The 11,146-nt window shown below is 42.4% G+C and overlaps 1 protein-coding gene across 1 annotated transcript; it reads left to right on the top strand.

Moving 5' to 3' along the window:
- The first annotated feature begins 212 nt into the window (after positions 1–212).
- LOC113017777 (stress-associated endoplasmic reticulum protein 1) lies at positions 213–8,298 on the top strand. The gene is made up of 3 exons (XM_026160898.1): positions 213–503; positions 2,660–2,735; positions 6,600–8,298. Exons 1-3 carry the CDS (start codon positions 420–422, stop codon positions 6,638–6,640), a joined length of 201 nt encoding a protein of 66 aa, XP_026016683.1. The 5' UTR covers positions 213–419; the 3' UTR covers positions 6,641–8,298.
- Positions 8,299–11,146: the final 2,848 nt, after the last annotated feature.

The raw sequence follows: 11,146 nt of genomic DNA, 5'->3' as shown, positions 1-11,146 counted from the left end.
AACAGATCAAAACATCATCTGCAAACATTCATAAGACTTCCTCATGTTGAACCAGTTTCAGTAATTGTTTAATAATATTACATTTATTTTGAATATTTCTACGTTTTTTAAGAATATATAATTATTTTTGTATTTCTGGTGAAATTTCTGACATGCACAGGTTGTTCCCGCCTCTCGGGGGCAGCATGCAGACATTTGGCTGTTCCCTGTCACGTGACGAGGTCAGTAGTTCCGGGGTCAGGGCTCGCTCAGCTAACATCAAGCAAACCGTTGACGGTAACACGGAAACAGAACGAGCTGACTGTCCTCTCCTCCCGGACGTTCTCCTCCGCTACCAGCGAGCCTCCTGCCTCTGGATCCCGGCTGTTCCCGCCTCTTCCTCCGTCCTCCTGGTCCGCACCGGTCAATAAGCCTGAAGCATGTCGGCAGTGCAGCGGATGAAAGTGGCAAACGAGCGACACAGCAAGACGATCACACAGCGGGGACACGTCCAGAAAACGTCGGTAGGGAAACCAGGGCTAACGGCTGACCCGTTAACTTAGAGCCCGTGGGCTGTGGCCGGCGTGTGGTCTGTAGATGTGATGTTCGTGTAGAAGTGAGCATTTAAATACGTTTATTTGATTTATTTAGAGTCGAATCCAGGAAACAGCTAGCTCGCTAAGTTAGCCACGGAGCTCTGTTACCATCACAGTCGCCATCATGCTGCATGTAATTGTTGTTAAAAACCAGTGAAATGGTGGGATAGTAACAGAGGTCCCGCTGCTGGCGCACTGTGAGTGGCTGTTTAGTGTGTCATCTTAAAGAGAGCCAGAGTCCTGCAGGAAAGCTGGAGTTTTAGCGCGCCGCTCGATTGTAATTTATAGAAATACGATTTTATTCTAATATATTAAAGTTTTATTTTGTGGTGTTCAATCGGCACAAACATATAAAGCTGTCGGCTGTTTGTGAGCTTTTGGGGGGCTTTAATCGTCCATCCCCTCTGTGTGATGAGGTGTAAACAGATGGAGTGGGCGGAGGCGTGCAGCTCAGTGCGCACATTTAAAACAGAATTTGTGTCACAGAAGGTGATGTTAGGGAATCACACGCAGGCCGAATTTAACAAAGGGCTTCGGACCGTTTAAATGAAGATCAGATGCTCGATTCTGTCCGTGCAGACAGAGAGCAGCGTTAAATGAGCTGTTTTCTAAATGGAGTCTGGTGCAGAGTGGCTGGTTTGGCAGGTGTAACAACATTGAGCGCACACAAAGCTGTGTGTGTGTGAGCAGTTATGAGTGTGACACACACAGAGTCAGCCTAACATTTTTTACTGTGAGGCGATTCTCAAGGAACTCGAAGCCACAGATGTGATTTAGTAAACATCTGTAAACACCCAGCTTTGTACTTTTGAAGCTTAAATTCAGAGACATTTAGCTTGCGTGCCATCAGCAGGCACGCTAGCTCAGGATATTTACAGTGTGTGGTGGGCGACTGTGACAAAACCACAGTTTGCCTTGATTCAGTTGGTGGTGTCACACCGTACAACAGAACTACTTGTGTTTTCTGTTTGATGAACAAAGAAGTATTTGATGTTTGAATACCTGTAAAACCCCTCATAAAATATGGTTTAAATATACATTTATTACAGTTCTAGTGATATTTGCACTGCTTTGGCACAACGAATATTTCATTGAAGCAGCACCACGTGAATCAACCAATGCTGAGGCTATACTGGCATCTTTACATGGTCCCTGCTGCTCAGTCACATCGAGCTAACTTTAGCTTATGTTACAGCAGCCAAAATGTATGTAAACAGTGTGCGTTACTAGGCAACTACGTGTGCCATTAATGTCCAGCGCTGCGTTCATTATTATATTAACGTGACGTCTTCAGCGGTTTGAGGTATAAGTGGCCTTCCCGTTGTACCACATATTGCAAATGGTAACATGACGGGTTTTATTTTAACAGGGTTACATAATTTAAACATTTTTAAAGTTCTAGTGTTTAAAATAACTCAAAGGTCAGAGCTTGGAGCTCTGAGGCATGAATGGATCTCATCAGTCAGGGTTTGGCCCTGTAATGATGACCTCCAGACGTTAAGGTGAACACAGTAAACACTGACTGTCCACAGAAATCTTTTCATTTGCTAGCAGAAGTCTTTGAAACGGGACGATTACAGCAGGGATGTTAGCTGAAATATTCAGCGGCTGTCGCACGTTCTGTTTGCCCGTCCTGTCTACAGTTCGGTTTCTCAGGTTGTCTTTGGTTTGTTGGAGACTTTCGGTTTTCTCTTAGCGTTGACCTGCCAACACTCCCATCTCACCTGTCACAAAATGTCATTTTTTTCAGCTCGTCTGTCCTTGCAGTAGACAAACCAGTTAGAACTGTCTCACCTCGTGTTTCTCTACTTTACTCACCCTGCTGCATAAACGAGGCTTCATGAAGCACAAGCTTAAATCTCAGGATTAAGCAAGTGAAATGTGTGAAACAAAGTCGCATATAATGTAAACAGTGTAAAGGTATCATAAGAGAAGTGTTGTGAAAACACCAAAGACGCCTGTTTTCACCACGAGGTGTTATCATTACCATCAGAATAAAAAGAACCAAGTTCTATGTAGAAGGAAAACTCAAAAGGCTTCCACGGGACGCTTTTGACGGTGCGTGGTTTCTCTGTGTTTTCCAGCGGCCAGTAAACGATGAGAAGTCTCCGGTGGGCCCGTGGCTGCTCGCTCTGTTCGTCTTTGTGGTTTGTGGATCAGGTGAGTTTCTCCCCTGCAGGTGATACAGATGTTGATACAGCTGCTGATGCAGACGGGCTCTGCTTCCCGCTCAGCTGATCCTATCTCTGTGGCGTTTCTGCAGAACTCTATCAGCTCTCGAAACTCTGAGTCACATTTTTCCCCAGAAGTTTTGTCTTCAGCCTGCAGGATGCGGAGTCAGAAGGTCTTCCTGTGACAGATTGCACTTTTATCGCTGCCAGTCAGGACTTGCCATCTCTAATTAGCGTTTGGTAACACATGTCAAAAAACAGTCGCTTTAAATAGATGGGAGTTAGTTCTCCTGCTTTTCTCAGCCTGTTTTTTAATTGTAGGTCACAATAGAATCTCTGTTTGTGCCGTGGCTTTGAGGCATAGAGCCGGTTTGGGTTTCCCGTGATGTTCCTGCTCATTAAGCAGATTAATGTTGCTTCTGCCAGCAGCAGAAGACTTGACTGTTTCATACTAAAAGAAGTATTAGAGTTACTGGAATAAGGACAGGAAGTTGATGCTGGCGGTGCTGGACATTTTGAAAGTTTCACATTTGCGACTAAAAATACATGTGCAGATTGCTACATTTATTTAGGAGCATGTGTGTGAATAAAAAGTATTACAAGGCTCAACACTCTTCGTTAACATGACAATAAACCTGGAGAGAGAGAAACATGTTTGCTTTACTTTTTGGATTAACTGCGATCGTTACTATTACTGCAATCACAATCAAAGCCTCTGAAGATAAAAAGCTATTAAGAGTCCTCTATTAAAGCACTGATCATCAAATTTAATGGGGTGTCTCTAGTTGTAATACCTCAGTAGATAGGCAGGCACATCCATCCTTATCCATAGGTAAGTATATGAATACATGCCTATGGATAAGATAAACAGGACAGTTGGTAAAGTAGATTAAGTCATATATCAGTAGGTAGGTATATGGATCATTACACAGGTAGTTAAGTAGGTAGGTAAATGGGTGGGTGGGTATAATGAGATGAGAGAGATGATGAGATAGCCTTTATTTGTCAGTTGCAGGTCTTTTGCCCACAACCAAGATGACAGACCTTACCGACCGTACATACAATACAAACATCACATTGGGGAGACAGGTCAGGCCAGGTAGCAAGGAAAAAAAAACATTGAAATGTGCAACACAGAAGGATAATACAGGAATGCACAGGTATCAACACACCATAACACAATAAACACAGACAAGCAACATGGGAAAGAGTCCCAGTGTGTACATCTGATCTGGGACCGCTGAAATCTTTCGACTGCGCCTCCAGCTGACCCGATGTCCACATCAGAGGGGAGGTAAGCGTTGGAGGTGGCGTTGGGTCCGGGGTAGGGAGGGTGATGCGTCAGTGAGTGCTTATCAGTATATGTATGTGTGTGCGTGTCCATAGCTCAGCTGAGACAGTGTCCTTCACCCTATCAGGCTAAGTAAACAGTCTACCAGCCAACCCAGGTGGCCTTGTAGGGAATGGGAAGGAACAGACTCAACACAGTCGTTATCAGGGAGTTGTTGTTCGGCTCCAGCCTTGAGCTGGCGCCGAAGGGGTAGCCGGGTTATGATGGTAATTGAGAATTTCAAGCTGTTTTTAACACTCCGACACTGGTCTCTCAGTCCCCCGTTAATAGCTGCGAGCTTCTCCGTGATGTTATTAGCCGTCGATTCTGTGGTCTTGTCACTCTTTTTGCTCACATAGCAGATTCTGAGACCTCACGACTGCAGCCAACTGATCCGAGGTGTAATCCAGCTCCGCCCAGAGATGTTGTTCTGAGTTGATTCTTTCCTGATGTAATCCAGCTCCGCCCAGAGATGTTGTTCTGAGTTGATTCTTTCCCGATGTAATCCAACATACATACGCTCAAAGGTGTTATTCTGAGCATTCACTGCAGTCGTAAGCGCCTCCAAGCTCTTAACCATGCTGCCTTCAGTGAGCCCTTTCTGAGAAGTCGCGCCTGTCGTTCCAATCCCAGCGGGCAGCCTTGTGGGGGTTTGAACAGCCGGTTCCGCTCTCTTAATTCTCCGATAAGCCAGGGCCAAGCCAGCTCCGATCAGCAAGAACCCTGTTATCATGGTTCCGAATAGGTAGATATCTTCAGCGTCCTCGATCGACAGTCCCGCCAGGCACACGATCCTCTGCCACGCGTCCATCGTGTATCCGGCAGGGAAAGTCCCTCCAGGGCACTCGGGCTCTCCCGAGCCCAGACTTCTCGTTAAAGGGTGTCAATAGCATTCAGAGACCAGTTGATCAAATCCATAATTCTCTTTTAGGTTTTAGACACAGACCGTGAGAGAGTGTTCCAGGGAAAGTAATACAAAAAAGATACGAGAATAGACAAGGACATAAGAACTAGCAGGGAAGATAAGGGAGAGGAGAAAAGTGCGTCCGCCTCCTCCGAGAGCCAAAGTAGAAGTGGCAGGTAGGTGCATAGATAGAGGCTTTAGGTACAGAGACACCTATGGGTGTCTATGTAGGTAGATTTTAGGCAGGTAGAGGGTATGATGGTAGTTAGATATGGGTTGGTATATAGGTAGATAAGTAGGTGGGAACATAGTTTGGTAGATGGATGCAGCAGGTTTGTCAGTAGGTGGATCTGCACATATCTTGGAAGGTAACCGTGTAGGTAGATGGAGACATAGAGGAGCATGTTTCCCACTGAGCTGTGGCCGTTGTTCTTCTAACGTAACTCTTTACGTGTTCATAATCTTAGGTTGTACGCTTGTGGTTTGAAACCATAATGTTTCATTTTTTCACTTTATCTAGGATTCAAGCAGCTCTTTGCTCATATGTTGGGTTTTATAAAGTTCAGTGGGCGACCGTTCAAGTCTACATGCTGGTCAGTAGCAGCTGGGCTCTTTTACAACAATGTGCTTTGGCATCGTGTTGCTGAAAAAAGCTGAATCTTTGGTGGCTGCGTTAGTTGAACAGTAACAACTTTCTTACAGATGTTTGTGGATTCCATCATATGTGGTTCATAACGTCATTGAGATTTCATGACTTGATGGATTTGGCTGCACAGTGTGAATGTTGGTGTCAGCGCTGCATTAGAAACCGACCTGATCCTGCGTGTGCTCAGGAACATCCACACCTGAAGAAACACTGACGGTGAAATAAGCACAGGTTTCCACCTTAAATGAGCCCGGGCTCATTTAAGGTGGAAACCTGTGCTTATTTCACTGACAGGTTTCTAAACCACACTGTGTCCCTGCGTCTTTGCTTCATAGTTAGTCCTCACAGACTCGAGGAGCTTATGAAACACAAACGGTGCTTTTATTTACATTTACAGAAACGTTGCTATAAACACGTCCGTCGTGACTGCGTGCGCTCGGAGTCTTTGGACGGTTAGTGTTCTTGTTTAAGACTCCACTGCAAGCTGGTGAGGAGGCTCGCTGTTGAGGAACACGTGTGAAACCACACGAGCAGCTGCAGAGTGATAACGCAGAGACTTCTGCATTTGCAGCCGACAACAGAGCACATCACCTCGCCATCATTTCAAGCGCGTTCACACGTCACATGATTCATGCGATCTTATCTCCGCTGCACACGGTTGTTTGGTACCTCCGTTTCATAACATTTATCTTCTTTAAAATACAGTAGCTAGTGTTACGTGACAAACACAGGCGGCTGGCAGGCCTCCAGCCCTCGGAGTAAAACGCAGGAAGCGATCGTGGCTCGTTGCTTTGCGTCGTTTGTGGTTGTTTTTTGAACGTTTGTGCCACAATTTTCAGGTTTGATTCACTGAGCAATAATACAGTTTAAGAGTGTTTAAGAAAACAGGTGTCAGCGTCTCTGATGTGTCTACAGATGAGCTAGTTTTGTGTCATGTGACCTGCTGCTAATGCCTCCTTTGTGTTTGTTGCAGCCATCTTCCAGATCATCCAGAGCATCAGGCAGGGCATGTGATGATCTTTGACCCCAGAGATGCTGAGCCCGATGGAGGGAGGGAGGGGCACATCGCCTTCAAAACACACCCCCAACACACTCTCTCACACACACACTTGTACCTGTGGAGTCTGGACTCTTCCCTCTCTCTCTGCAGCACATCGCCTGTTTGTTTACTCCCGTCTCTGTCGATGAAGCTGATCCATCACATATTGATAATTGGTTCCTGTCAGATGAAGTCTTAAATCCTCTTCCTGTCGGTCGTCCAGCTGCTGTCTCTCGTCTCTGCTGCTTTTCTCAGTCCCCGGTTTAAAGGGACAAAGCGCTGTTCTTCCTGCTGTCGGCTCATTAATCATAAATCCTGCGAACGCGCCTCCTTTCTCAGACCGTCGCTCAGTCTTTAGGACCCTCGTGAGTCTGAGCTCATTTACTCAGAAAGACTCAGCCATCATACTGTGAATCATTGTAATAACAGGACAAAGTTAAGGTTCAGACAGATGTTTACATGCAGCACGCCTCAGATTTTAAACTTTTGTACATTGAAGCCTGAGAAGAGCAGCCCAGCCTGGAAGACTTTTAATGTGAAAAAAAAGAATGTCTTCCAAATTAAAAGTCTAACACACCTGTTCTAGTTTCAGTTCATATTGAGTGTATTTGTTGTGAATTTTGTATTTTTGTCAATAATAGTTCAGTGATTTATGTGATTTCGAGTGCTGTTGCTAACCGCTGTTTAATGACTGCTTATTACTTAGTGTTTCAAATGTGAAACAAACAAAAAGAACAAATCTATTTATTTCTGAGGAGCCGTTTAATTCATTCCGCTGATTATTCAGTCACATATCATAAGTGTTAATATTAGAAACGGTTTAAAGACAAACGTTTACTTTAAAGAAGCAATTTTAGCTTTTCTGCTGGAGCTCTTTAGTTTCAACCACAGCTGTTACTCTAATCTCTCCTCTGGTAACTGTCACTTACATTTAGTGCGTCTTCTTCACAATAAACCCTGCTTGAGCTGTGATTGGTTATATTTGTGATGAATTAATGAAATAGTTAAGTTACAGATAAAATGTTTATTTTGAACTCAGGGTTGAAATCTGCAGATTGCGTCTATCAGCAGCACGTCTCTCATCCAAAACACTTTTTTGTGAGTGTGTGTGAAACAGGAAATATATGAATCACATGAAGAAGAAGTCAGAGCTTCATCTTCTGTGAGCGCTAGTTACAAATGTCTCACGGGGCCTCGTAAATTCTTCTTTTAGCTCTCAGATTTTCAGAGGCCCAAAGTCATTTAAAGTAAATGAATCTGGGCTTTAATGACGTCGTGCAGATGAAGCGACGAACAGACTGTCAGCGGGGTGAAAAGACGTTGAATTAAAGCACACAGGAAGTGATTGTGAATGCAGGTTCATGCTGGATCATCGTGTGAAGTTTACAGGATTCAGACTGGAAATGTGATTTCTCTTTAAGGCTCTAAAAACAGCGCTTTGCTCCTTTAAATCCCTTCCCCTCCACACACTTTCAGTTCTTCTGCTGTAAATGAAGTAAAACAAGCTGATGAAACGAGCTCCGTCATTACAAACGTCCTGCTGACGTTTCCATGTGAAGCAGTCGGAGACGTTCCTCCGGCTGGACGACACGCTCCGCTTTGATACTAAATAAAGCTCCAATATTTTTCTCTACACGCCTCCCGGCTCCTCTTTGTCTTTGCTTTCTCTGTAAGAAAAAGAACCTCATAATGCCATGTTTACGACCAACAAGGCAGTGCAGGCATGAATTCATCTCTGAAAGTGAAGACTGTCTCTGATGACACCTGAGAGTTGAATTGTTCTTTCCGATAAAGGATCTCAGACCAGCTGCTGCCATCTTGTGGCTGAGGTTAATCATCATTGTAAACTTGCTTTACTAACAGCTGTTCTGAAGAAGAAGGGTTAGCACTATTGAATTTGTACTGTTATCCACGGTTTTATTAATTATATGAAAAACAAATCAACCTGTCCTGCTAAAGATTAAGTTGGGAAACAAGGGGACAGATGGAGGATGCAGAACAGTATGGAGCCCCTCAGTGATCGCACTCAATTGTCCATAACTCCACTACCAAACCGGGTGCTAACATGAAGCCTGTTACCCTGACTCTGCACACTGACTGCCACCAGTGAGCCCAGAAGAAGACCGAGTTACCATCATTAACATCACTAGCACAATAACGTAAAACATAAAGAGGAAAAACTGCAATTGTAGTATTCAAAATACAAAATAATTAGAAGCAATAGTCAATAAAAATAAATGACACAACTCCAATGTCAAAGTACATGTATATATATATATATGTATATATATACACAAACATCCCGTAAATAAACACTAGCCTTAACAAATAACAAATAGATCAGCTGGTACTTCATTAAGGGGGGTTGGGGGTTCAAAACTCAGTTTTATAACACACCTCTGGGCAAGACATCTGTTTATCAGTTGTATTACAAAAGTGACTCATCCAGCCTCCAACAGATCAATTTGTTCAAGTAAGAAAGGATAAATGTCTATGAAGCCAGTGTTGTGCTACGGTAGGTGTATTATGGGAGGGGATTATTTCATCAAACTGAGGACATTTTGCCTGACAATTATCTGTATCCTCCTAATACACCTTGTTGCTAGGTGTATTCCCTTGACAGTGTGAGCAGTTGTTAAAAACTATCCTGAACATCCACTGACCTGTATATTGCACTCTATGTAGTGTTTTGTATAGTATTAGTTTTATACTGGGATTTCTAATCAATTTAAAGCTTTTTACGCATATCTGAGACCAGAACTTTTGGCCTAAACTGACTGATAAATCTGCTTCCCATTTTGCAATAGGAAGAGATATGGATTCATCTATTATGGAGACTGTCCTGTATATTTTAGACAGTACTTTGGGGGTTTTAAGATTAAGGAATTGTGATGGTGTTTGTTATTTAACTTCATTAGCCTTAAATTCCTTTTTGTTTGTTTGTTTTTTTTTACTATAGATTTAATTTGTTGATATTCTAAAAATCTATTCTTGTTAATCCCACACTGTATAACTAGCCTGTCAGATGGAATAAAGTCTGTTCCTTAGAATATATGTTCCAAGTATTTAATTCTTTTACAACTGCAATCTGGGAAGTTAATCATATTATTGTTTTGTAATATGTCAGGTTTGTTCCAGATAGGTGAATGTTTGCAGGGGATTAATGAAGACTCATCATTTTTAGAAACTCCCACCATGCTATCAGGAAGAAGCTGATATTGATGCCATTTGATGTTTGAGCTGATAAATGGTAGTTCCAAAATCTCTCTGTTATTGTTAGAGCCTGTTCTACGTCTAGCCAGAGCCCATCTGAAAGGGTATGTTTTAACCATCCTAAGCCTGTTGGCTAAGAAGTTAGGCAGATCTAGTCCTTCTTTGTCCTCGGTCCTTTGTAGCTTTTTAAGATAACACGCGGGGGTTTACATTTTCAGACTGCAGTGGTGTAGAAGAAGAATTATGAAACGAGCAATTAATCAGAAGAAGTATAGATACTGAATAATCTGAAAATCTTGAAAAAAAGTTTATTAATATAATTACCTCAGAGAGAGTGGTTTGTGAGTTTTGGAGAAAAAGTAAACATCATAAAGAGTGTTTTTATGTTCCACATTCTTGCATCTTAAGCCCTCAATCACTATAGCCTGTCTAATTCCTGCTGGAGTTCACCAGTTGTCAGCGGTGAATCCAGCGTTATTACTTGACTGTCTTATTAATAACTTCATTTAATTCGAGTTTTACATAGTTTGTTCAGTATTTCCTGTTCCTGTTGGGACACGAAGGCTTCTTCGAAGGATTTCATGTTTTTTTTCTAATCCCTGAATATTTTGTTTTGTTTTTTCTTTTTAAAATGAAATGAAATTATTTTACCTCATCACAGCTTTCCCTGCTTCCCAGAGAACAGATGTTGATGTTCCAGGCAGATTTTTATAGTGTAGATCAGGGGTGTCAAACTTATTTTGGTTCATGGGGCCACATACAGCCTTATTAGATGTCAAGTGGGCCAAAGCAGTACAATCATAACATAATTACCTATTAATATTAATAATTATAATAAGTCCATGTTTTTTTCACTTGTTTCATGCAAAGAAGTACAATTCCATTAGAAAATCTTCATATTTAATCAGATATCCCTTTTCAAAACATATAACAACTTTTGCTTTCTTAATTCAAGTGTTGCACAAATACAAACAACTGACAACATAGTATTGCACTTTAACATTTATGGCATTGCACGAACAATAGGATGCCACCAAACCAAACTAATTTGTAGTAAAGCTGTTGACTTACATTAAATTTTATATTTTTGAACTTTTTCTACAGCAAGAATTCATTTTCACAGAACTGTTTACTTTAGTTGGTGTCTGAAGCAACATCTCAGATTCTAATCTGCAGTGATGTTAATATAACCAGGGAATGATGCAGGGTCACGATAGAGCTGTCCGTCCACGTAGAGCCCTTATTAATGAAGACTTAGGAACAGGACA

Source organism: Astatotilapia calliptera, unplaced genomic scaffold, assembly GCF_900246225.1.
Source record: "Astatotilapia calliptera unplaced genomic scaffold, fAstCal1.2 U_scaffold_2, whole genome shotgun sequence".
NCBI classification, from domain to species: Eukaryota; Metazoa; Chordata; class Actinopteri; order Cichliformes; family Cichlidae; genus Astatotilapia; species Astatotilapia calliptera.
The sequence above is the reverse complement of the archived record's forward strand: the minus strand, read 5'-3'. Positions and strand labels throughout refer to the sequence as shown.